Source organism: Nannizzia gypsea, genomic scaffold (assembly GCF_000150975.2).
Source record: "Nannizzia gypsea CBS 118893 supercont1.8 genomic scaffold, whole genome shotgun sequence".
NCBI lineage: Eukaryota > Fungi > Ascomycota > Eurotiomycetes > Onygenales > Arthrodermataceae > Nannizzia > Nannizzia gypsea.
Genome location: NW_003345194.1, coordinates 534622 through 558803, shown reverse-complemented (window position 1 = coordinate 558803; position 24182 = coordinate 534622). Strand labels below are relative to the sequence as shown.

Here is a 24182-nt window from a genome sequence, read left to right as displayed (position 1 = left end):
AGGTTTGGCTAACATATTCAAACCAGTACTCGGACGGTTTCTCCCAGAGGCCAATTGTGGCCTCAGCGCATTATATGCGTTCATATACCGATCCTTAACTAGGGTACATATGCTACGATGGGTATATGCAGGACGCACTTAATACCACGGGTCACAATTTAATCGGCAAACTTTAGCTGGAATCATATCAGAGCTGGTCAATCATATCTGGTTGTCAGCCTATACACAAGACAATATGAACCACCCCCGGGCCGAGTATGGATATAAAATACCTAGGCTCCCTTGTCCTTCCAAAAAGACAGCCGTTTCAACCATCCGATTGACCCAAGGCTCTCATATGGCCCAGAGTAAATTTATTGATGAACAAGGGAACATGTCCGGTAGCCATGGGCGAATTCATGGATATTGGGTATTGTGAACTCGTCTGCCTTGACACTGCAAGCAAGGAAGTACGCAGCCTTCCAATGACGTGAATGGCTCCAAATATAGAACTGTAAGAAGAGACAAGCCAAAACGTGAACCAACGAATGGCTCTTTGCTATGATATGATTGATGCACATGCTGCCCTTAGGGCAAAGCACTCGCCGCATGCATCAGGGCGCATAGCAATAGCCAAACACACCCATGTCAAACGAGGGAAGCAGGAATGCAAAGTTAAAAAAATTCAAAAGAATCCAAAATATTATCTCTTTTTCATTGAGTATGGATGGCTTTTTGGTGGATGATGCCGCTTTCTATTCCCGCTGTAACATCACCATTACACCCATGATTCCAAGCAAGACCGTCTTCATCCACGGGTTCTCTGCCAACATGATCGTCACGTATCCAACGGCTGGAATGTATCCTCGCACGCTACCTACAATATCGAGCTTGCGGTCAAGGTAGTCTTGGCCCTGTGCGTAGAGTTCGGTGTCATCTGCGATGTTGTTGTCGCCTTTTGTGAGCATCTGATGGGAGATGGGCGAAGATAGGCCGGGTCTACATGCGAAGGGTTAGCAGATACTCGATATTATGCCACGTATGTTGTCTCTTTCAATCGCCATTTATATGATCTTCACACCATATACACCTCCCGTTCTATGCCGTCATCAACTCCCGTCCGAGATATGGTAGATACTCACCCACTACGCTTATCCGCCTCCTTCTCTAGCCTTCGCTGGCTCTTCTTCCCTCCATCCCCCGTCCCAAACGCCTTGATAACTCGATGAACAATCGGAATATCCTTCCCTTGCACGTTATACACCACTATCTCTCCAACCTCTGCGCGCGGGCTGTTGTTCCATAGAAAGAGTAGGTCACCGCGCTGAAAGGCCGGTTCCATGCTTCCTGATAATACCACAACAATAGGCGAGGACGAGTTCGTGTATACTGACAAGGCCTTCCATCCCATAAAAGCCGTGGAGAGGACGAGGGCGAAGTTGAGGATCTGGGCTAGGGTTTGGCGAGGATTGGAGAGGTAGGGAGCGAGTTCGGCGAACATGATGGCGGCGTCCTCTTGATATAGGGTATTAACTGAATGATGGTATAGCAATTATTTTTATCCCAGTTATCAGACACAGCTCATTGTCGTTCGTAGTGTTGAGCTGTTGAGCTATCGAGCTGTTGGTTGACACTGGAGTTGGTGATGTTGCGGCTTATCTGTTCAGTTGGAGCGAAGCTCTTGGCTTGGCGTTTGCTTAACCAGTTACTCTCATTAACCACTAAGTTAATTAGTTACGTAGTAATTTTATCGAGCTTTTATTGTTAGAAAATTGAAATAAAAACCTAAAATCATCTTTCTTAACATTCCTGGAGATTTGGCCATATAATTATTTCTTAAGTACTCCGTATTAATTGTATTTTTCGCACGTTCAGTCTATAGAACGAACCATCAACAAGTCGTAGTTAATCACACTGCTTTCGAGGCCAGCTAAACCCAGAAGTACCAATAAAAAGATCTATGCATATCTATATCTATATGAAAGGAAATAGTCCTCGGCTATTCATTATCGGTGCCTTCTCCAGCAGATTTACTGGCGTTTCTATCCGAGTTCGCAAAATTTTCAATAAATAAACGCTGCTCATCGCTTAACTTGGCCTCGTAGGGTCCCAGAACTTCCATCAAGAGGTCTGTCCTCTTCCGTGGAACGAACTCCTTCGTCTGCTGCATAGCCTCAGAGTCGGAATTCGTGGTACACAATTGGTCTGGGGACCAGTGGCCCGGATCTAGGTATTCGGCAAAATGTCGCCGAATAACTTCGGTGAAGTTCATGTCTTCGTACTCCCCTTCCTCAAGGCCTACCACATGCGTGTCATCTACGCCTTCATCATCCGTACTTTGGTCAACTAACGAAGCACCAACGTCTGGTAGTATCTGGGCTACCTTGTACCACCACCAATTCCAAAAATCCGGTAGAGTATGTTCAGCCCCCATCTTCTCGCTGGATAGACATTTCGGACACCGAGAGTTGCATTCAACAACCCACCCGTAACGACCTGGTGGAAGTGGGCTTGAGCGAGACCTCCGGTATGCTGTCATTAATAATTCCAGCTGTGATTGCATCTCTAAATCTTCATCCCGTATTTCTCTTTTTTCCGAGTCGCTCATAAATAGGGCAATGCAGCAAGTATGACCCATACCGAGGGCATTGAAAAGCTCTGCGCGTACAGCCTCCTCCAGATACAACCTGGCTTCATCTTCCCGCAGACCACAGAGCTGTACCCAAGAGAATATGTGTTGGCTTTTGTGGTATATGCATTCGTTCGATTCTCGGTTAAGGTGATGTAATGGTAAACATCCACTTGAAGAACAGTAACATGTACACTGATCAGACTCTAGTGGTGAAAATAGACTGGTGGCATACTGAGTTAGTATTTTTAACTGTATTAGCTCACTATCTGAATCCAAAGTGCGGCAGTGAAATTTCTGCGCGATACCGAGCAGTATATTTCTCTCGCCTATTAGTGCTGGAGAAGCACCCATCCTTAGAAACCAAATGCTTAGGTTTACCAGGATATGGAAATTCTTGGTAGTTGGAGTATTGTAAATAGTTTCAAGGGGAGAAAGAGAAAATTCCACCATGTTGGTTTCATCCGTGTCCAAGAATCCAACCAGAAAGAGCTCATAGAGGCATTCAAATACCATCAGGGAAGTCGACTTAGAATCAAGGTGATCATGCAAGGTAGCGATGATATTATATACGGAGACGTTTGTACCTGGGTTTAAATGGGAAGGCACCGGATTCGAGCCATCGGTAAGCAGATTGTAGACTGGATAGGCATTGGTATCGAGAACTTTGCGCTCACGAAGGCCGAAATATGCCTGGTCTGCCACTGATAAACAGTTACGAGCAACATCTGCCAACTCATCTCTCCGGCGCCTCAGCTCTTCAATTAGTACTGATCGCGTATTAGAGCTGATCATGGTATTGATAACAAAGAGTGTCTCATCAGAATCCATAAAGAGGGCAACTGGAAAGCTCAAGAGTGTTTTAAGCGACTCCTCATTCTCAAGGTATAAAGCTAACGCGATTGTTCTCGCAATGCCATGGGTCCAGACAGTTGAGAGTAGCCGCAAACCTTCGGGCCAACCAATGGCGAGATCGAGAACGTTAACTTGTAAGAAACTGAAAGCATCAGCATCCAGATCTGCAGTCACGAGGACCTCCTTCAAACGCTCAAGGTTTCTGCTCAATACGGCCAATGCGAGGTCACCCGTAAATAAGTCTGTGTCGATATGTCAGCTTTGATAGGTACACTATATTAATTACAAAATGAAAAGGCTGCTAGGCTTACATGCTAATGCCCACGGATCCCGTCGCAGCGCGTCTATAATTGAAGTTTTGGTATGCTCGTTGCTACGGTGGTACTGCGTGAAGAGTTCGGAAATAGGGTTCTCTAAGCTTGGGGCGTAGAAGCTGAATAGGCGGCGGAGATACGAATAATCCCCCTGCAGATGGCAGCAATTTGACACGCATGTTCGAGCAAGATTTGCTATGGAGTCACGCCCAAAACTGTCATGAGTTAGTTAGCTCCCACATTAATTCCGCCAGCTATCCGGTCAAGCTTACTGGAATAAGCTGGGGCTGGGCGCACCCACGCCATCAGAACGCCTCTCTATAGCATTTGCGAACGCGTTGTGGTCAACGTCGAGGTATTCACCCAGCTGCAGCAACGAGTCGATTTCGTCAGACAAGTCAGCATATATGGCTGCCACAGATATTACGAGGGATATAATCTCCTGATTTCTGTTAGCGCCCTCTCTGAGTGTGAACGTTTCTTCAATGCGTACATGAAACAAAGTGCGGTCATTTTCATCCCGATCAGTGAGAGAACAAACACCGCTTCCTGTTGGTTTTATGAGATACTGATAAACCCGCTTCAACTCCCGTCGTATGATTTCGACATCTACTCCTTTGATAGCAGAGTAGCTTGGCGATATTGTTGCCATTGCTATGTAAAAAGAATCTGCCAGCTCGATCCCACACCGACCTGGAAGCTCGTCGAAAAGTCGGAAGATGGCTGACTCTGACCGTCTGACCGTTACAACCGTCTTTAAAGAGGGACTTAGATGAATATTCCAACCTTGGATCGTCACACCGAAGGCCAATTCAACTATTTTGTTCTGAAATTTAAAGCCCCATCTGGCTATTCGGACGTGCTTTGCAGAACCGCTGAGTGGACAAGAGTTCTCATGGGTCCGGCTTTCTTCATATCCAAAGAAAATCCAGGTGCCTCTATTGGTTGACCTCAATAACCGTGTACGGCATTTACACGGCCGTGGCAGCGGAGAAAAGATATATACCGCATTCTCCCGGTACACTGGCACTTCCATGGGGACCTGTGAAGCAGGTGACGGAGGTATGGGTCGCTGCTCTTCCCTCCCAATCTGCCGTGTTAGGTCCCCTTCTGGTGGTTGTTCGATTACAGTTTGCTCAGAGCCAGGTAGGCGAGATTGGGAAAGGATGAACTGTGAGAGCATGGCCTTTATCGCCCTTAATTCTTCGCTGTTGGAATTCATTGAGTTTTGTATCGATATCGCGAGGGTTTTTTGCGTAGTTACTTCTATACAAGTCTGCTGCTGCAAGTTGGCTAACTGGTCCATGGTTGGTTCCAGTCGGGAGTTCAGTTGGTCAACATGGAGACAGGTCCTTTCGGCCGCAGTCAAGGTTCTGTCGGAAACTTCTCTACAAGACAGGTTAGCAAGCCTTCGAACTCTTTCCTTGTAGAAGAGTAAGTGGATATACCTATGTTGCATCTCCATGTCAACAATACAAAGCTGCAACTGATGGGTAACCGCATCGTTAAGCCTCTTGATACGTTCAAGTTTTGCTTTTATCTCGTACTCTTTCTTGACGGAGATGATGCTCCTCCATATCCTCCTGGTCACAGACGGAGCTCTCCCGTTTTGGTCTGGAAAAATGCTGTTTAAAGTAGCTTGTAGGTCCTTCATCGCCTGCTCTGCGTCATTGGCAGCTCCTCTGAGAGCGTCCGCCTGCTCATTAGAAAGCTGGCGAGTCAAGCGTAAAGTGTCCCACTGGGCAGCCCTGTCGATCGACTGCTTGACATCGTCTAGGAGATCTTTCAGTTCGCCTGGAGTTTTATCCAAACGCATCAATAGTCCAATTCCACCTTTGATGCCTTTAACGGCCACGGCAGCGAACTGTACCGCGGCCGCGGCAATCCCAAGTGCGGTTACGGGGTCCATCTGCTAGGTAGTTAAGACAAAAGAAAAGACCGTAAATGTATGAGTGAAAAGCACCCCAGCGAGAGAGAGTGCGTTGAAGATAGAATTACCGTAACTAGAGCAAGGAATATGTTGCTTTTTGATCCTCTCCGTGGAGCATAGCCAACAAATCATAGGCGCAGCAAGAGGCTGAATGACAGTTGACCATGCCTCTGGGGCTGTGTCCGAGCCTGTCTGTAATCTGCCAATCACGGGAAATGCATCAGGCGAGGTATATTTCTTGAGTAACAATACTTATCAAGGCGTGTACATATGTCTGTCCAGACTGCGAGGCTGAGCAGAGGCGCCATGAATGATGCATCGAAGAACAACTGTTGGGCCAATAGACAGGCCCAACAAGATATATGCACGTCTTACATCTTGCAGCCACTCCTATACAAGCTTTTCGCTTCGTCTAGAGAAGCGCCGTCGTAGAATGCTCTGGCCTGATCTACGCTGAGCCACGCACCAAGCTGGGGTAGTTGTTCGATTAGGCAGTCATTTAGTTATTCCACTCGATGGAAAAGGACAGTGTAATAATAAACGACAGAGGTAAATCCGCGAGAATCCATGCTTCACGCAAGTAATATAGATGTATAGGCTGGAGGGTATCTTGAAGGCCGAATGTGGCGTAACCAGAGAGGAGGATATGATGTTAAACTAGCGGAGGTGGTCGCCCTTTTATAGGCTTGGTGGTCGGGTCCACTTCCCTCAAACAGGAATGGTACCATGCTCTCAAATTTTGTTTTTAGCTTGTAAAGCCGTAATGCTACATAGCCAATAATAATAATAGTATTTTAAATAGCGCGTTTTAATATGGGTGATAGGTTTCTAGACCTCCCTATAAATTCTCCCTAGAACTCTCTCCTACTACTAAAATTAAGGGTAGTAGAAAAGAAAAGGAGAGTAGTAAGATGTTTAGTAGGAAATCTAGTAAGAAAGAGGTCTAGGGTGAGGTTAAGCACGTAAAGTTTATATCTTTAGCCAATAAGATAGCTTATTTTACTTAGTAATAGAATTACACAATCAAAAACCCACCTTCTGCGTGCCTTTAGCAACGTCTACTTTATTGATGAGCTACAAGTACAATTAACTACAAGGAGAAGATGATGAGATGGCCGAATATCTCAATTTCCAGCTACAGCGAATGGACCACGACATAATAATAGTAACAGAGGAGGGGGTTAAGTACACAAGATAATGGGGGAAAGGACCAAAGAAAAGGGGGGATTTCACTGTGATGTCAATCTCGTGTAGTTATTAGTTTGGATGCGGTGCGCTGCAATTTAGGTAAAGAAACAGTCATGAAAAGAAAAAATATTTAAACAGAGAGAGAGCCGGCCTGGCCCTGTGGCCGAAGGGAGACTCAGTCTGTTCGAACACGAGGGGGAGGCCGGCTGTCTCTTCCTAAGCCAAATAACTTGCTTGCGGCCAATCTCGAGAGAAGCGAAGTAGTGTTGAGTTATATTTTTTGTACTGTTTTCAATAGATCAGTCAATCCAGGGAGAAGAGAACTAGATAAATGAGAAACCAGGTAGAAATTTGCTCGGCACGGTACTTCATTCTCCTTTGTTATCATGTTGCACAATTTGGGTTAGGGAGTTGTAGGTTCAGTTTCTTTCTTTGGCTTCATTCTTGACCGACCGAGCAGGTCGATACGATAGGTTTGAGGTTTAGTGTGCAGCCTCTTAATCATTTCAGATGACTTTGGGAGATCGGCTGTTGCTGTTTGTAAGTAAGTAAGTAAGCTGGGTGGGTGGTTGTTAAGAGAGCAGAAAGAACGCCATAAAAGCAGTAAGCCTGAATTTGGATAGTTACGAGAGAAAAAAAAGTGAAATAGATTAGCGTTGATGGTGAGGAAAATTGGGAGACGTACCTGAGCTCCACGACATCGTCAATGTGGTTGCACATTGCCACGAACAAATCGAAAAACAGTTTACCGCCGCTTTCCATCTCCATTTGCATGGTTCCGCTCCTCTTGAAAGTCTTGCGACTTCGGATTATCAGAGCCAGGAAGTGAGCACGGAGCCGCGACTCGGAGTCTGGTGTATGGTCGTACGTGTACCGTGCTGATCGAAGGATGACATCGACTGGAATTCCAGCTTGAAGGCCCTGCTTGCGAAGGGCAAGGCGCTTCAGCTCGTCCAAACCGTACTTCTCAGCGGCGCAGTAGATGACTGTATCTCGGAGCAGATAGTCATTGACACCAGAGTGGAACATTGTCGCTTCGCAGGACCCGCGGCCACCGGTTTTAGAAAAATCCTGCGCATCCTCGAGTACCCAGGAGTTGCGGCGCTTGTTGTGCATCAAGCGCGGGTAGTAGTCCCCCTTGTACAAGAATTCGAGGACGCAGGACAGTATCTCGGGTTCTCTATATGATACCATATTAAATATATGCGCGAAGTAGGTAATCAGCCAATATTATGTGTGACTCACTCATCGGGCAGGACGATCTGTTTCATATCACCATCGGAGGCTTGCTCCCTGATGGTAGACAAAAAGAAAGGCGAAATAGAGAGGATGTCTTCGTGGGCAGCAAAAAGGCGATTTTCTCTACCTACCACCAAGGTGATGATAGGGCTTGTGAGGGCGCTAGCCATGAATAAACGTCAGCTATATGCGCAAACAGTCTAATATAATATAGCAAGGTGGGGGCCGGGGGGAGTTCTTTCAACAAACCTCCCAACTGGCGGACTATCCAGACTCTCCTGCAGTTTGGCTTTCACATTCTCGCGGTATGTCTTCTTCGCAGGTCTAACAGACTTGCCCGCGCGGTCTTTCGACGAAAAAGATCGTTTGAACATGGCTGTCAGTGGGAATCCCAACGAAGAACCGGAGTTATCCTAGAGTCACAAGGACAACCAGCGAGTAGCGAGAGTTAAAAAATGAGCGGTCGAAGAACCTCGCGGACATATATATGTATATATAACGAGCGTATTGGGGTGATATAAAAGAAAAGAGGTTTGACGCCTAGCAGTATCCCGCACGTCGCATGGGAGCCTTGGAAAGCGGTCTCCAAGGACAGCCTTCCTCTGCCTTGTCCCTGGGGAACCCCGGTGAAGGAGAACGTGAGGACGTCAGCAAAAGGACGCGAATCCTTGAATAGGCTTTGCGCACGAGATGACACGCAAGTGCTGTCTCGATGCGGAATTTTGACCGGTCCTGCGAAGCGTGGTGAAGGGAAAGAGACGAAGACGAGGACGAAGTAGAAGCGATGTTGATATCCATTCCATTTCGGGCCAGTCATGTGACTCTATTCTGACTCAAGCTGACTAACTAAGTCGTTATGAACAAGGTTATTACTAATCAACTTACTCTCTAATCGCGACCTTACAAAGTTTGTAATTTTCGCGATACTGCTCTCTATTATTCCTTAAATTCCCAAATTTGACAAGTCGGTAAGAGAGGCTGTACTAGGGAAATCAAAACAGGTACGTCAGAGGATATACGTTGGGATAGAATAGTTACGCATTTTACTTAAATGTTGTGGTTACCAGAAATTTTGCTCTGATGCCGCGCTCCACGTTCAAATTTTGAACCAAATTATATCCATAACGGATGCTATAAACGTACAGCCCAGGCGGCACCCTTTGCATGGGCAGTTTTGGTACACACTGATCGAGCCTTCTGAGCTTCTCCGGAAGAAGATAATGAACTCCGTGGGAGGTGCCGATTATGCACATCAGAGTGGCGATACTGATCAAAACGATCGGCTCTGAGAATTAATCTGGGAAATTTCAACAGCTTTCGGGCTGGACAGCCTCTGGGATTTGCGAAGAAGGATCAAGAATTTCGGCTTACCGATTCTAGAGCACACAAAGCAAAAGAGCGAGCTTGTCCGAAAACTAGAAAGAGGCAGTTGACCTATCAAAAGCTGTTCATTATACAGAGTACTAGGTTGCTAGTATGAACTGCGCTGTGATTAAGATCACCACCAAATGATTTTATTCCTTGGAACTTAACAGATTTTATAGCTTACCAGGGGTCTAGGGCGGCGTCTTCTGATCGAGCTCGGACATAGTTACGTATGTACTTACGACTCGCGTTCCGCAAAAGCTGAGTCATACCCAGTCCCAACGGCCGGATGGGCAAGATGTGACCAACGTCACTAACGAATCTTGATGTCTTCGGGGGTAGATACCGCGTTGCTTTCGATGACGCCCCAAGCTAGAGTCGACGGACATAACATATAGGAAACGGCAATTTGGCCGACACATTTCGGGGTTATATTCATATATACTGTATCATTTCTTGGTTATATACTAGGATGAAGGGGCTTCCGGTTTCTTTGCAATCATGAGATACATGGGTGTAAAGAGTCCAGCTCTGCCACCAGCAACAAGGTTGTCTGCGCCCAATGAAAGCTCGTCGGCTGTCTGAGCAGTACCGGATGGCGCAAGCCTGGCAGTCTCGAGGACTCTTAGCAGCGTACTGACCGATGCCCGGCCCAATTTGGTCACTCGAAGAGCACTGAAAAGATCCCACAAGCTGCGAGGCTGAAGTTCTCCTGCAAGAGGTGCATACCAGGGGATTATGTCCCCCTTGTCAGCTATGTCCTCCTCATGCTCGAGGATGAATCCAGCCGCCTGTATGGCTTCCATTGCATGCTTACGAGGCATCATGGTGGCGATTCCGTTTCCACGCTCTATTCCTAGTTTGATGGCGCGGTGTGACGGATCTGAATCATCGTACTTATCCGTCATCACCCATTCATACACACCGAAAGTTCCACCGGGCTTCAAAACGCGGTAGATCTGCTCATATACCCCTTGGAGGGACGGTGCATGCACTGTTGCCTCAATTACGTACACAGCATCAAAGGAGTCATCTGGGAAATCCATCTCCTTTATTCCGTGACCATCAGCAAATGAGCGTTATACGTTCGGTAAATTTCACAATGAAACTCACCATGAAGTCGCTTTTGACAAAGGAGACGTCTTCACTTCGGCCTTCCTTCTTTGCATGTGCTGTTGCTCGTTGGATTTGATAGCCGTTGTTGTTGACACCGACAACCTTGCAGCCAGTGAAGGTAGATATCTCCCTTGCCGGGCCACCAACCCCGCACCCCACGTCAAGGACCTTCATGCCTCGCTGGATGCCCATCCGAAAAGCAAGATAATGTTCATGTCTTGCCAGAGCCTGAAGGAAAGGCTCGTGGATCCCAAAGCGACAGAAATGAAATGATTGCGCCCATGCCTCCTCGTAAAAATCGGTTGCGAGGTCGTAGTAGCTATCTTCTCGTTAACGTCGCAGTATTAGGGGGATCATAGGACTATCTAGGTACCTACCTGTTCACCAACGACATGTAGTTATCCTTCCTCTCCCCATGCTCCTTTCCATCCCAGAAGCCCACATATTTGTCTGTAATCTCGCGGTGTGATTCGCTGCCCTTCTTCAGAATAGCTAGGAAAGCGTTGCGCTCTTCCGCCGTTTTCCCATGCATCGGGTCAACCGCAGGGGCGAAGTGGTCGGTCATGTTGTTGGTGGTTTCTGAGATAATTTCCACAAGAAAGGAGGAAACCTGGGGTATCTCAACATCTCATATATAAATACACCCGCTACGAAGTGTACAGGGGACCTTGCTGCTGCGCCAGAGATCAATGCGAGGCCCCAGGCCTCACACCATGGTAGAGCCAGATATCCCGAGCCCGCCACGCCACCCCAGCATCTCCTTCTCCGGGATCCGTCCAGCCGACTAGCTGGTTAGCCATCTACCGAACCGATTTATCGGGGTATGGAGCCGCTTCGCGACTGTCTTGACCTCCTTTACCACATCCCCGCTGACGCCGATGTTGGAAAGAAGCTGGCGGTTGCTTTGGGCAGCCAATAAAAGGGCGTGCTTAGTAATCACCGAAACAGTTCGTCGAAACTTTAATTTTCGTTTTCGTATAAACTGCGCCAAGCCTAAAATTTACGTGTGAAGTTCAAGGGGCCCGGAGTTCACAGAGAAGCATGTTCCTGGATTAGGGATCACAGAGTGCGAAATGCATCCTTCTCTGGGTGTGATCAGTTTTGTTTAATTCTTTTTCTGTGACCGGACACGATGGGAGCACAAGTCTGGCTGGTCGTGGCCGCCATCGGTACAATCTGTCACTTTCTTTTTGGATATCTCAGCCCGAAGTATGACCCCCGCGAACCGAAGCCGCTCTCGCAGACGATCCCGCTGATTGGCCATGCCATTGGGATGGCCCGTCACGGGCTTGGTTATTGCACAGCTCTCAGGTAACACAAAACCCTCAGCATCCGGCAAGTATCAAAGATTTAACTGCGGCAGCTGTTAACAGTCAAAATGCAGAGATGTGCCTTCGCCTATATTTAGCATGAGCATGCTGAACAAGAAATTCTATGTGGTTACCTCTGCTACTTTGGTCTCAGCAATCCAACGTTCTGCAAAGTTTATCTCATTTGAGCCTTTTCTGAACGATGTTGGGGATCGGCTCGCTGGAATAAAAGGCGATGGACTCAAGCTCCTCCAGGAACCTACGAAGAGTGGTGGAAGCCTTAGCACAGCGATGGTACACGCCATGGCTACCGCTATCTCTGGTAGCGGCCTTGATAAAATGAACGCTATCATGATAAATTTCCTCCAGGCATCCATGGATGAATTGGCGACTGCAACAGAAGACCCCATTGATCTATTTGCATGGGGCCGGGATGCAATGACCACTGCCAGTAGCGAGGCGGTCTGGGGAGCTAAGAATCCTCTACGACGAAAGGAAGTGCAGGACATGTTCTGGTATCCCTACCAACCGATATACCCGTGAATTGAGTGAATTTACACGTGTTGACATATATATAGGGAGTACGAATTAAACTTGACCATGTTATATGTTAATATTCTGCCTCAACTCACAGCCCAGAAGTCTTACAGAGCACGAGAGGAACTTGTGAAGGAATTCATAAAGTTCTATGAAGTAAATGGGCAATGGGAAGCGTCAGAGCTATCCCTCGTGAGGTGGAAAATTCAACACGAAGCAGGCGCGAATATTGAAAACATTGCCCGAATGGAAGCTACTTTATGCATTGGTGTTCTCTCAAACACCGTTCCATCCCTGTTCTGGCTCACATTTGACATTTTCTCTCGTCCTGAACTCTTGGAAAAGCTTAGACAAGAGGTTTGGGAGAATGCAGTGCACCCTTCCGTCGACTCAGAGGGTAACACTGTTCATTCTCTTGATGTTGCGGACATACGGAACAAATGTACGCTTCTACTTGCCACTTTCCAAGAAATGCTCCGTATACGGTCCAACAGTGCCACGATCCGCACCGTCCTTGAAGACGTCGAAGTAAATAACCAGTATCTACTCAAAAAGGGATCCATGCTACTCCTTCCAGCGCAGTTCCTTAATCTTGAGGGATCAACTTGGGGCTCGGATTCAGCAGATTTCAACCCTTACCGATTCATTGACGGTGATAGGGAAAAAGGTGGCCGCCTAAGATCCAAGGGATATATGTCATGGGGTACATCTCCGAACATGTGCCCAGGAAGACATTTTGCTAGTGGAGAAATCTTACCTGCGGTTGCTATGCTTTTGGTGCGGTATGATATTACACCTGTCGACGGTACTTGGCACCAGCCTTCGATAAATAGAGAGGCAGTTGCAGCGTCGATCCCACCGCCAAAAGAAAGGTTTCTGGTTAAATTTTCAACACGGGAGAGTCAGGATGCAGTAAAATGGGAGTTCAGGCCTTCCCAAGAACATGGAAGATATAAATTGGTTACGGGGTAATAACATTATAGAATTCGGACGGAAAAGTTGATAGTATATATTTGAAAGCTGAATGCAAGGTTGTAATTATCAGTAACATGCTTGCTATCCGTAGTCTAGCTATACGCCCATACTCCATAGTTTGTTGTTGACATTTAGCCTCGGCCTTGGCAGGGACAAAGCTGTCGTGGCTTGGCGTACGTCACTTTTGAGTTTTGTACCTGTAGTTTGTTTAGTGGATCCATAGTCTTTTGAATTTTCCTACTCTTAGAAATAAATACACAAACGCAATTGTACATTCTTATGACTTGCTTTTCCTTCCTTTATCTCTCGTTTCATTCATTCCACCTTATAATACATAGTGGACGCCATTTATCTTCAGTCATTTTTTATCTTTCACTAAATCATTCTGTAGTACTGAATCAACCACTGCAAACGGGGTGTATGAACTGATCACGTAGATGCTTGTACGTGCATCGAGGCAAGCATGGAATATTGGCCACCCGCTCCGGCCCAGCAGAACACCTTCTCACGAAGAGAAATGTTGTCGATTTTGGTTGCGACTAGAATATCGTCGGTATCAGGACCCTGGCCACATTGATAAGTCGCGTTGATACCCCAGGTATAAGCCTTTCCTTCGGAAGTGATGAGAATATTATGATCAGACCCTGCAGCAGCAAAGGTGCAGTTTGGGATTGGTAGTGGAGTGGGCTCGAGTAGGATACGTGGCTTTCCGCGTTCAGAGATAATGATCTGTGGGTCATCGAGGGGTAGAGTGCTGTTGTCAATACCCATTTGAGCGCCGTCCATGCGACCCCAGACAAGGCACTGGCCGTCTTGAGTGATGCCAATTGAATGATGACGTCCGCCTTGAATCATCTTCATCTTATGGCTGACGAGCATGGTTGCTTTCTGTGGTCGAACAATGGTGCTGCCGCCTTTTCCAGCCCCAACGTTAACAGCAGCTTGGCCAAAGTTATTTAGACCCCATGTCCAGGTATCCCCATTGGAGTCGATGGCGAAAGAATGGTCGCTGCCTGCGTGAATGGAAATGATTCTCTTGCTCTTGGGTAGGGCGACAAGGCCGGGAATAAGGCCAATATCGTTGCGTAATTTGTCGATAGAGGCATTCTTGTTACCGGCAGTCTTGCGGCGATCAACTCGAATATGACGGCCCAGCTGGTCTTGTTCGGGGCGACCCCATGAGAAAACTCTTCCCTTGTAGTCAAGAGCCAGGCAGAAGTTGTTACCGGCGCTGATCTGGGTGATTTTCTCGAGGCCAAGGATCCTGATGGGGTCTGGTTGCATTTCGATAAGTTCGCCGTTCCACCATCCGCGTCCTCCCTCGGTGGTCTAGCGGAAAACGTGTTAGACGCTGCCAGATGTAACGGGGAGAGAGTGCAGGTAACTTACCACAAATGTACCCCATCCGTAAACAAAACCATCCTCAGTTAAAGCAAAGGTAGCATTGTCACCTGCAGTCACCTGGCAGAATTTGGTGCCTTCTGGGAAGCTGTCATCCGAAACGGCAGTAGGATTGGCCTCCCGTGGGTTGAGTTCAACTTCATCACTTGCAACAGACTCGTCATCGCCGTCCATATCTTTCAAACCACCGTCCCAGGTGGTCTCGCGCCCAAGGGCAAAGTTGTCGTTGACACCCCAGGTTAGGATATGATTGTCATGGGTCAAGGCAGCTGCGTGCATGCCTCCTGCAATGATATTAACGACTCCAACCTTCTCTGCGTCGAGGTTTGTGTTCAGTCGTGGCCTTTTCACATTAATGGCATTCTTGGGTCCAAGCCCGAGCTCTGCACTGCTACCAGAGCCAAAGACATAGACGTTGAGTCTCTGCTTGGGAATGTTGTTGGAAATAGGAGACTCCGTTTTCTTTGGAGGCCTGGTTTTTTGGACTGCCCCTCGTCCAACTCGTTTGCTTGGGATGCTCTTGGGAGCGGGATCTGCCTTACGACGAGCCATTGTATTGTATAGTTGGTAAAACTGGGAATTTGAGCTGTAGATTCAAGCGCTAGATATTGATTTCTAGAGTGATGATGTTGTATCGAAGACGATATGAGCCGAGAGAGAGGGTAATTTGGCGAACAGCAAATTACTTCGATATAGTAGTTGGGAGGAAGCCAACTACTATATAGTCCGGCGCTCTTCATTGTTCCTATTGATGGTTTTTCCTTGTGTTTCTTGCGCCTTGAGTGTTGTTATTCTGATACTTGGCATCGGCCGAAAACGGCTTAGTCGTGATTGGCCTTGGCAACACTCCCCGCTGAAACTTGTCTTCGTCATCAAAACCAACATCAACGACCAAGATTAAAGGCTGGTAATGTTGGAGGACAAAGGAGACAATGGTGCAGGGCTTATATATACCATAGTCGACATCCTCGCAGGTTTATTCTGAATCTTTAAGCTATTTTCTTATTGATGAAGGACATGTTGTGATCGTCACTGCGCTATTTCAATCTATCTACCCCTGTGTTTTGGTTAGATTCACATCACGACAACTAGATACCCATACCCATACCCATATTCAACGCTATTATTACTACTTTTTTGCCGTGCTATTCATATTACCAGCGAGACATCATGGCAATGCAATACATGAAATCGATTAGGAGGAAACCTGTGGCGAAAACCGAGTCAACACCAACGCCAGCAGCGGAAACACATGGCCCTGTATTGACGGACGAGGATGAGGCATTCCTACACCATGTTGCAACCTCATCGTCTATATCGGGAGGGAGCGATAGCGGTGACAAACAGCCAGGAGCACACAATACCGAACAGGGGAGGGCACTCATTGATGAACCACTGGATGATGATTTGAGACGTTTGGCTGAGGATAGGGGATCCCAGGAGAAACTTGATACCCCTGTTACGGAGCCTGCTGCTGCTACTACGCCATCTTCTGCTTCCACTGATCAGAAAAAGACGGAGAAAGGGCACAAGTCGCACAAGAGCTTGTGGGGTATGCTTAAAGATAGGAAATGGCTGGGAGAGACTGAGAAAGTAGATAAGGGGAAGGGGAAGGATAAAGCGGATGAGGGTATTCCAGCAAGTAGCGAAGTGGCTGGTAAAGAGAAAAGCGAAGAGGAGAAGAAGGAAGATCAAGATTTGTCCAAAGTCCTTGAGCAGTTGAACCTAGCAGCTGTCAACAACCGAGTCTTTTCGATAAGCAGCGACACGCAGGCGCTTCTAGAACAGTTCAAGCAGGTGTTCAAGGACCTGGTCAACGGAGTACCAACAGCGTACCGCGACCTCGAGTCCTTGCTCACAAATGGCGACCAGGAACTACAGAAGAGCTACGCGAAGCTGCCTAGCTTCCTGCAGAAGCTGGTCGAAAAGCTGCCCAACAAGATGACGGAGAAGTTTGCACCAGAAATTCTTGCGGCGGCATCAGCGAAAGCGAGTAAGAGCGGTATAAACATGCAGCATGTGGACAAAGCGACGAGCACGGCGAAGAAGATAGGCCTTGAGGTACCCAACCTGAAGGAATTGGCGGGAAAGCCTGCAGCTCTTGCGGGATTGCTCCGATCTATCATTGCGTTTTTACGTGCAAGGTTCCCTGCTTTGATTGGCATGAATGTCCTCTGGTCTCTGGGACTGTTCAGTACGTATCAACTATGATAGACTTACATTGCTTTACTGGACTAACGGTGCAAATACAATAGTTCTACTCATGGTTCTATGGTACTGTCACAAGCGTGGTCGTGAGGAACGGCTTGCAAGAGAAGCCAGCATGACCGGAGAAGGTGAGAAAACAGAAGGTGAAGAAGCAAGGGTGATCGATGTCACGGACGAGGCATCGCCGTCAACGACGCCAGCAGCTGCATCAGCACCCGTACCAACTACGAGAACAGTAGCAAACACTGAAAACGATGCCCAACTCACAAGGCAGACGGAAGGTCAAGTGCAGGCTCCGACGACGCAGATCGAAGCCCCGACCACCGCCACCTCAGAAGCAGCTGCAGCAGACAAGGAACCACGTCAAGCTAAGGAAGAGGAGAATGTAAAGGTATAGCCGCCGGTAACCAATTGAGCTATGCAAAGCAAGGAATCGCATTGAGAAAGTGGAAGGCGGAAATACCACATCGTGGGGAACGGCTAAGGGTAATATATTTACCATGGAGAGGGTGGGAAAGGCAAATACTATTTTTAACGCATCAATTGAACACGTCAGGAGAAGAAAGGTTGAAATATCCTTCCTGGCGAGCGAGACAGGCTGGAGTTATGTATAGCGGACAGCATTCTATATCTTCTGCATATGTGGAATAGTCTCGGCTACCTGCAGCAGGCCTGTACGTGCATACCTCCATCCCGAGATGAGACCGAGAGATAGAAGTAAGATCGGGTGTGTGCGGTTTCCTCGTTTAGCTTTTTTTTTTTGGTCCCAGTCCACAGAATTAGTGTCAGGTGTTTGGTTTTTATGACGTCTATGTGAAGTGATCCTGCGTACTCATAGCTCCGTAGACTGCAAACAAGCAACTGCTTCTCTGTCGATGTATGGCCAGCGATGTTATTCATCCCACATCTCAGTAGCAGGATCCAGTTCATTATGCACATCATTATCGTCATCGCAGCCATAATCCTTGCCCCATGTTACATACCTCTTTCTCTCGCACCATACGTATCGTATGCATGGAGCAGATGGAATTACAATCCAGCTTCGTCGGACAAGGGATCGAGAAACACGGGCGGTTAGTAGGAGTGGAAATGCAAAAGAAAGGCGGAAAAGGCAGCGAAAGGCTCCACCTCCATCTCAATCTCCGTGTACGGAGCATGTATACTACAGTCATACTGTGGGACTATCACAGTGGATTAAATTGGCAGCCTTCGTCTCCGGTTGGAGTCATGCATGGAAGACGAAAAACAGAGTATCCTCTTTCTTGCTCGTTACCCTCTTTTTCCTCCAAACGGAACCTGTCATCGATTCGCGCGGGCTCGTGTAGATGGGGAAAGGCTGCACGGAATGTGATGTATGCTTCTCGGAGTGCAGAGGGGGTGTTGAACCTGGCCTGGTCTGTACCATTATGTAACTGGTAAATGATGCGTGTAAAAAAAGCCCCGTACCGGGCGGAACGAGTAACATGTCTCGCGCCAGTTTCCCCAGACAGGACCTGATGCTTGAACTTGCAGGGCCCCTGGTCAGTCTCCTGCAACATGGAAACAGCATCTCGCTGGCCGGCCTTCTTGACAAGGTGGAAATAGTGAAGATGCTATCAGGCTGCGAGGGCGATATCGTAGTTAAAAGGGCTGTGGATGACTGTCAGGTCGGCCCATCCACCGTCTTGTAACTTGTACTAGTGTTCCTTGTCCTTTGATGCATGAAGTCGAAGCTGATATCAAAAAGCAAAGACGGCAAAAGAGGAGTCACGTGGAGATAAGTTTTCCGGCAGTAAAAAGACGGTGAAGGGGAGGCTGACCAATCACCGCTTTCCGAAAGGGGAAACACACGCCAAGACTCTCCGCGCGGCAGAAAAATTTCCGGGTTTAAGTTCCTCCGTCACCGACCGCCTCGTCGTGCCGATCTTTGCCCGAAGCAGAAGCAGAGGGTGGTCCCTGCGTTTGCTTTTCCTTTTTCTTCTGCTTCTTCGTCTTCTTCTTTTCAACTTCGACTTCACCAACTTCACGACAAGCAAGCAGCGTCGTTCCTCGCAGACAAGCACCCATCCACAGACACAGAGCCCAGCACCATACCAAATATCGTCGATTGCCCTTTTTCTCTTCTTGCCGTCATGGCTGTCGCTGGACTCTAAATTCTCCCTGCTGGGGGGGCATCGTACCCTCTAAGGGACCCCCCAGCCCGAGATTAGTCCAACGAGCTCAAACAAGAAAAGAAAGAAGAAAGATTCTACCAAATCGACCTCGACGGTATTTGAAGATAACTCTTTCGACGACCCTTGCTTCGTGCGTCGGAATTGCCCCCCTTGATTGCAATTTATTTATCGTAGTGACGCCGCTTTTTTTTTCTCGACCGTTTTTCGCCATCTTCTAAAAAAACCCCTCCATCACCACAACTCTACATCTATACTATACCTCTCTCCCCATACTCCGAGCCATTACCATCTCCTACTCTATACAACCGGATATAGTACCTTGATACTATATACTCTTACCCTCTCCTGCCTATTCCAACGGGCATATAGAGGTTCATTTGACAAGATATAAATTCCCACCTCCAAACTTTAAATCTTGAGACCAGAAAGGAAAAATTTTTACCTCCCTCCGAACATTGACAGCGCAGGGAAAGAGAAACAACCAAGGACGAGTTGCCGAGGATGGGTCGTTCCGGAATAAAGACCGCACGGTCATCGTCGTCGATGTCTCGTTCGAAGCAACGCCGCCAAACGATCAGCGGAAAATCCCGCTCGCCACAGCTCAAGCTTAGGCTGAAGAAGAACAACAAACGCAGAACACTGCCTTCTATCTCGAGTGATGACTCATCGAGTGAAGACATGAATTCTGGTCGTGAGGATGAAGACGACGAAGACGGCGGGGACTCGAGTGAAGATGATGATGAAGATTCCACCCCAGCAGCATTTGCCCCGTCTTATGGTGGCAAGAAACGACTTGGCCATAAGACGGGGCGTACTGGGGGGATTTCTTTGTTGCAGGATAGGAAGCTGAAGCGTCAGCAAGCTGCTGCTGACGAGGACGACGAAGACGATGTACTTTCAGTCAGCTCCGTCAGCTCCGTTAGCCCTGGAGAAATTGATGATTCTGACGACTCTGATGATTATCAGGGCGTTGATGAAGTGAGTGATGGTGAAGATGAAGAGTTGATGTTAGAGAAAATCGAAGAAGAGATCATTCTCGAGTCTGAAAATGAAAGATCTACTTTCACCAGGCTGGCTGGGAGTGTCAGTGGAGGAGACGAGTGGACAGGGCTGGATGACCTTGAGCACCGCCCGTTCTACTCTGCTGGCTCTTTCTTCGATGATGAGCATCTTCTCATGCAGGCTGGAGGCCACAGTGATCCCGTCGATACAGGATTGGCCAGTGAGGCGGCTGAGACCCCTGTTCAACGGCGAGTTCACTTCGAGACGGATGACTCGTCCGACTCTGATAAATCTAGCGATGAAGATGAATTGCTTCCGGACTTCTTGCATCAGGATCAACTTGATCCTGATCTACGACGTATGATCGAGACGGATTCGACTCCCGGGCGAACACGAAGTTCCCATGATCTGTTTATCAACAGTGACTTCTGTGATTTGCCATCTGGTAACATTTATCATGTGGAGGAATCCGAAAACTCGATAGGAAGCTCGAGCGGTTACGAATGTAGGTTCCTTGTTGCTTCTTTCGTGAAGCAGATCAGTCCGTTCTTTTTTTTATCGTTTCTTTTTTTTTTAGTTTCTTTTTTCTCATGACTGACTATCATCTCTTACACTCTGCAGCTGATGATGGCGAAACCACTGATGAGGAGGATTACCTTCCTCTGGCTACCATCACCCATCCCAGGTCCCTTCTCCGCAGAGAGTCGAGTGCTTCGCTCTCCGGAGACGGAGAGGAAGGGAAGGCTGACTCTTGCCCCCCTCAACGAGGACCTCTGAGAGGAACCTTCATTGCTGATCCGCACAAACCCGTTGCTGTTGTTGCTCCCAACGGCAGGCAGCTAATCCTCATTCCTCCATATGCATCTTCCCGCCATGACTGGCTCGAATCCGCTGCTGGTAGTCTAGTTAACACTGCCAACAACTCGCCCCGTACCGGTACGATGAACAACATCGATGACAGTGATACCGATGCACTGGTATCTCCTCGTCACACCGACATGAGCCCTATGCTAAGCTCCAACGCCAATCTTATGATGAGCGCTCTGGGCAATGACTCGGTAGGCCAGGTCATGGGCCCTCCAGAGGCATTCTATCCTACCAACCGCTACTCGATGGATGCCAGTTACGATGAAGAGGAGGATGACAGCGAAGCCATGCTTAACGTTAATGACTTCATCAACTTTGGCGACGGCTCGTCTGATGACGAAGGCGACGACTTGGATGAACCTACATCTCCTGCTGCTGCATCTACCATCGGCTGTCTAACACCAACCCCCCGGCGCCCGTCCGGTACTGCCGCAGACAACGATCAGACTCCCACTCAGGCAAGCAGTGCTGAGCGCCTTCTTAACCACCTTGATCGCGGCATTGTCACTGCGTTCCGTCGTAATCATAATAGATACCAGGCACTGATCCGACTACCTCATCACAAGGAGTTTTTACCCGCAAATTCTCCATCTCAGCCTGCTAGTGCCTTTAAACGCTCGAATCCCCGCACTCCGACGAGGAAGAGACAGGCAAGCACATACCTGAGCAGTGAGGCCGTCCGGCGAAAGCTGGTCGACTCACACCGCAGCAGGAGGAACACTGTTGCTTATTGAAGAAGCATACTGGATTCCAACATGGAACAATGAAAGTTGACCCAAAAGGAAGCACCGATGAAAATAGCAATGAACCATCTACTTTCCACTCTCGCTTGCTATATCATTACCAACACAAGCACACATTCACACTGCCGCCACACCTTTCCTCCTTCCTCATCTCTCCGATTTGATGTCAGTGCCAGAGTTGACTTTTTCGATATTCAGTTGAATACTTACATTATTATCCTTGCCTTGCCCCTGTTTCCCCTCCAGTTCTTTTCAGCCATGTCATATCATCTTCTACGATAATGACCAATGATCTCATGAACCAACTCCCTACCCCTCGTCTACTCTTTGTTTACACTGTCATCCATATGCCCGAATTTTGTGAGTGTTCTAATGAACGAGCCAAACCACATGTCACCGGTATAAACGAACACAACGATAATCTGCCACTCTCTATCCACCCCTTCGTCCCGCCCTTCTCGAAAACTCTACCGTTGTGACGCCGTTGTTTATACCCACATGTGCAGTGCGCTGTCTACATATACTCCATCAACGAGTCTTGTCTATCTAGTGATTTGTGTGTGTTGTCTCTATTTGTCGAGCGCCTCGAGTGTCGCCGACTAACTGAATGATAGGAAAAAGAATGAAAGAAAAGCAACCAGTTATGTGTTATGTGAGGGAACCAACAGGAAAGGAATAAACCGCCCTGGCACTCCCCAAAAGCAATTGCCTTGTAATTGATTTACTGTTTTTGATCACAAAAAAAAGTGTTATAAGGTCAAAGTTCTTGCTTACCATTCGTCGCACTTCTTTTCTAATGTTTACTCCTGTTTGATATAGGACTTCACCCTGTTTATTGTCTAGTTCTTTCTAATAGTCATGCATTTTCTTATCTTTGCCCATGGCTTCCCGTAGTTTCCCTTGCCCATGCTTTCTTGCTTGGTCCCCTTCTTCCGGCCCAGCCTGGCTGATGGTGTCTTGTCCTTTTTGACCAAATACAAGATCAATTGCTAAGCAGGCGAACCTTGTCGAGTTCCTCGTCTCCGCGTACAGGTGGGAACAGTTCGTAGAATTACCCTCGGTCTGGGGAGCATCCATATCCCGAATCTCATCCCACACCTCCTTTCATCCCTCTCAAGGTCATGGATGGCCTCACGCCTCTGCCCACAGACGGCCAGAACTCGGACCTATCGGGAAAGGAGACAAGAGGATCAGAACACCGTGAGTTGGCCCCGTAGTCTCGCCAGAGTTCTCGCTACCCTGGCCTATGCCGAGCCCCAGACGTTACGTACAGATCATATCGTGATTGAAAACACGCCCCTTGGCCCGTTTGCCCGAAGCACAGGCCTAGAGCAAACACTTCACCAGCAAGGGGCAAAAGTCTCAGAAGGCCACGAAATGGGGAATTGCCTTTGAGAGCGGCCGGACTTGTTTTCCCCAACCGGCCGATAGTCTCCTTCATGCTGAAGATGGCAGGCGGCCTGTCCGGAGATCCGGTGGGAAAACAAGGCGAGTCAACCTGATGAGCTGATGTGCTGCCGACTTTGCCATCAGCGTTGCTCGGCATACAACAAAGAGCTTCGTCAAGGGATGGCTCGGGGGTACATATGTACGGTTTGTTTGACACCCTGTGCGCTTGAGCGCATGGAAGGACATGCCTGGCATGCATCTCTACGTGTACTCTGCCGGCAAACAGAGACGGACTTGACTTTCTACTTCCATAGCTAGCTACCTTGTTAAACACTTAACTAGTTAGCTAGCCTAGAAGTCCAGCGTTTCTTCGGCTCCTAGAGCCCCTCGCTCGGCTGTCCGTGTTTTGTCTTGTGAGCTGTCGTTTGGACCAGGAGGTGATCAGATATGCACGTCGTATAGTTAGTAGAGACGGAATAGCCTTCCACCATTGCGTTTTTGAGTTAACGAGGGATCTGTACCTGGATCTGAATCTGGAGAGGCATGCATGCTACCCCCCTTGTTGTTGGACTTACTGTTCATGCGATATATAGTTTTCGTGGTAGTATCCTAGTTAGCTAGTCAGGGGTAACTCCTGTTTGATATCTGTAGATCGTTCCATGGAAACGAAAAGCTAGGATGGTTGTTTCTGTGGAAGGATATGGCCCGCCCTTGCAGTTACATCTGATCACAGTTCAAAACTCCGAAGAGCCTAAGGGGCTGGAAGCAGATCTTGGTACCTCAGGCATGCTTGATATTGTGGGTTGTGGGCTAGTTATGCGCAGCTACGATCCCTAGCAATTAAACTGATGACAGGAAACGGTGGTATCACTTCAGATACCCGCGTCGTCTATCCAGTTCTGACAGTCATAGTTATCTAGTTCGTCCAGATCGATCTTCACCACGCCATTCTACTGCCTTTTCGGAGGAGGGATGGAAGCGC

The 24182-nt window shown here is 48.0% G+C and overlaps 10 protein-coding genes across 10 annotated transcripts; 3 read left to right on the top strand and 7 right to left on the bottom strand.

Moving 5' to 3' along the window:
• Window positions 1-734: 734 nt before the first annotated feature.
• MGYG_08049 (microsomal signal peptidase subunit) lies at window positions 735-1480 on the bottom strand (the record flags this gene model as incomplete). The annotated part of the gene is made up of 2 exons (XM_003169831.1): window positions 735-978; window positions 1122-1480. The coding sequence occupies 2 exons, from the start codon at window positions 1478-1480 to the stop codon at window positions 735-737; spliced, it is 603 nt and encodes a 200-aa protein (XP_003169879.1).
• A 498-nt stretch (window positions 1481-1978) lies between these two features.
• On the bottom strand, window positions 1979-5686 carry MGYG_08048 (hypothetical protein; the record flags this gene model as incomplete). The annotated part of the gene is made up of 5 exons (XM_003169830.1): window positions 1979-3705; window positions 3775-3992; window positions 4050-4219; window positions 4271-5165; window positions 5226-5686. 5 exons carry the CDS (start codon window positions 5684-5686, stop codon window positions 1979-1981), a joined length of 3471 nt encoding a protein of 1156 aa, XP_003169878.1.
• A 1411-nt stretch (window positions 5687-7097) lies between these two features.
• Window positions 7098-8852, bottom strand: MGYG_08047 (hypothetical protein). The gene is made up of 4 exons (XM_003169829.1): window positions 8384-8852; window positions 8141-8296; window positions 7581-8075; window positions 7098-7429 (listed from the first exon to the last, which is right to left on the bottom strand). The coding sequence occupies exons 1-4, from the start codon at window positions 8506-8508 to the stop codon at window positions 7402-7404; spliced, it is 804 nt and encodes a 267-aa protein (XP_003169877.1). The 5' UTR covers window positions 8509-8852; the 3' UTR covers window positions 7098-7401.
• Window positions 8853-9966: 1114 nt separating this feature from the next.
• MGYG_08046 (sterol 24-C-methyltransferase) lies at window positions 9967-11180 on the bottom strand (the record flags this gene model as incomplete). The annotated part of the gene is made up of 3 exons (XM_003169828.1): window positions 9967-10548; window positions 10613-10934; window positions 10993-11180. 3 exons carry the CDS (start codon window positions 11178-11180, stop codon window positions 9967-9969), a joined length of 1092 nt encoding a protein of 363 aa, XP_003169876.1.
• A 567-nt stretch (window positions 11181-11747) lies between these two features.
• Window positions 11748-13434, top strand: MGYG_08045 (hypothetical protein; the record flags this gene model as incomplete). The annotated part of the gene is made up of 3 exons (XM_003169827.1): window positions 11748-11926; window positions 12000-12440; window positions 12504-13434. The coding sequence occupies 3 exons, from the start codon at window positions 11748-11750 to the stop codon at window positions 13432-13434; spliced, it is 1551 nt and encodes a 516-aa protein (XP_003169875.1).
• Window positions 13435-13866: 432 nt separating this feature from the next.
• Window positions 13867-15390, bottom strand: MGYG_08044 (hypothetical protein; the record flags this gene model as incomplete). Its single annotated transcript, XM_003169826.1, has 2 exons — window positions 13867-14766; window positions 14827-15390. The coding sequence occupies 2 exons, from the start codon at window positions 15388-15390 to the stop codon at window positions 13867-13869; spliced, it is 1464 nt and encodes a 487-aa protein (XP_003169874.1).
• A 618-nt stretch (window positions 15391-16008) lies between these two features.
• On the top strand, window positions 16009-17443 carry MGYG_08043 (hypothetical protein; the record flags this gene model as incomplete). The annotated part of the gene is made up of 2 exons (XM_003169825.1): window positions 16009-17032; window positions 17094-17443. The coding sequence occupies 2 exons, from the start codon at window positions 16009-16011 to the stop codon at window positions 17441-17443; spliced, it is 1374 nt and encodes a 457-aa protein (XP_003169873.1).
• A 787-nt stretch (window positions 17444-18230) lies between these two features.
• MGYG_09183 (hypothetical protein) lies at window positions 18231-19092 on the bottom strand (the record flags this gene model as incomplete). The annotated part of the gene is made up of 2 exons (XM_003169824.1): window positions 18231-18638; window positions 18934-19092. The coding sequence occupies 2 exons, from the start codon at window positions 19090-19092 to the stop codon at window positions 18231-18233; spliced, it is 567 nt and encodes a 188-aa protein (XP_003169872.1).
• A 608-nt stretch (window positions 19093-19700) lies between these two features.
• Window positions 19701-21802, top strand: MGYG_08042 (hypothetical protein; the record flags this gene model as incomplete). Its single annotated transcript, XM_003169823.1, has 2 exons — window positions 19701-20706; window positions 20823-21802. 2 exons carry the CDS (start codon window positions 19701-19703, stop codon window positions 21800-21802), a joined length of 1986 nt encoding a protein of 661 aa, XP_003169871.1.
• Window positions 21803-22660: 858 nt separating this feature from the next.
• Window positions 22661-23459, bottom strand: MGYG_08041 (hypothetical protein; the record flags this gene model as incomplete). Its single annotated transcript, XM_003169822.1, has 3 exons — window positions 22661-22773; window positions 22910-22977; window positions 23083-23459. The coding sequence occupies 3 exons, from the start codon at window positions 23457-23459 to the stop codon at window positions 22661-22663; spliced, it is 558 nt and encodes a 185-aa protein (XP_003169870.1).
• Window positions 23460-24182: the final 723 nt, after the last annotated feature.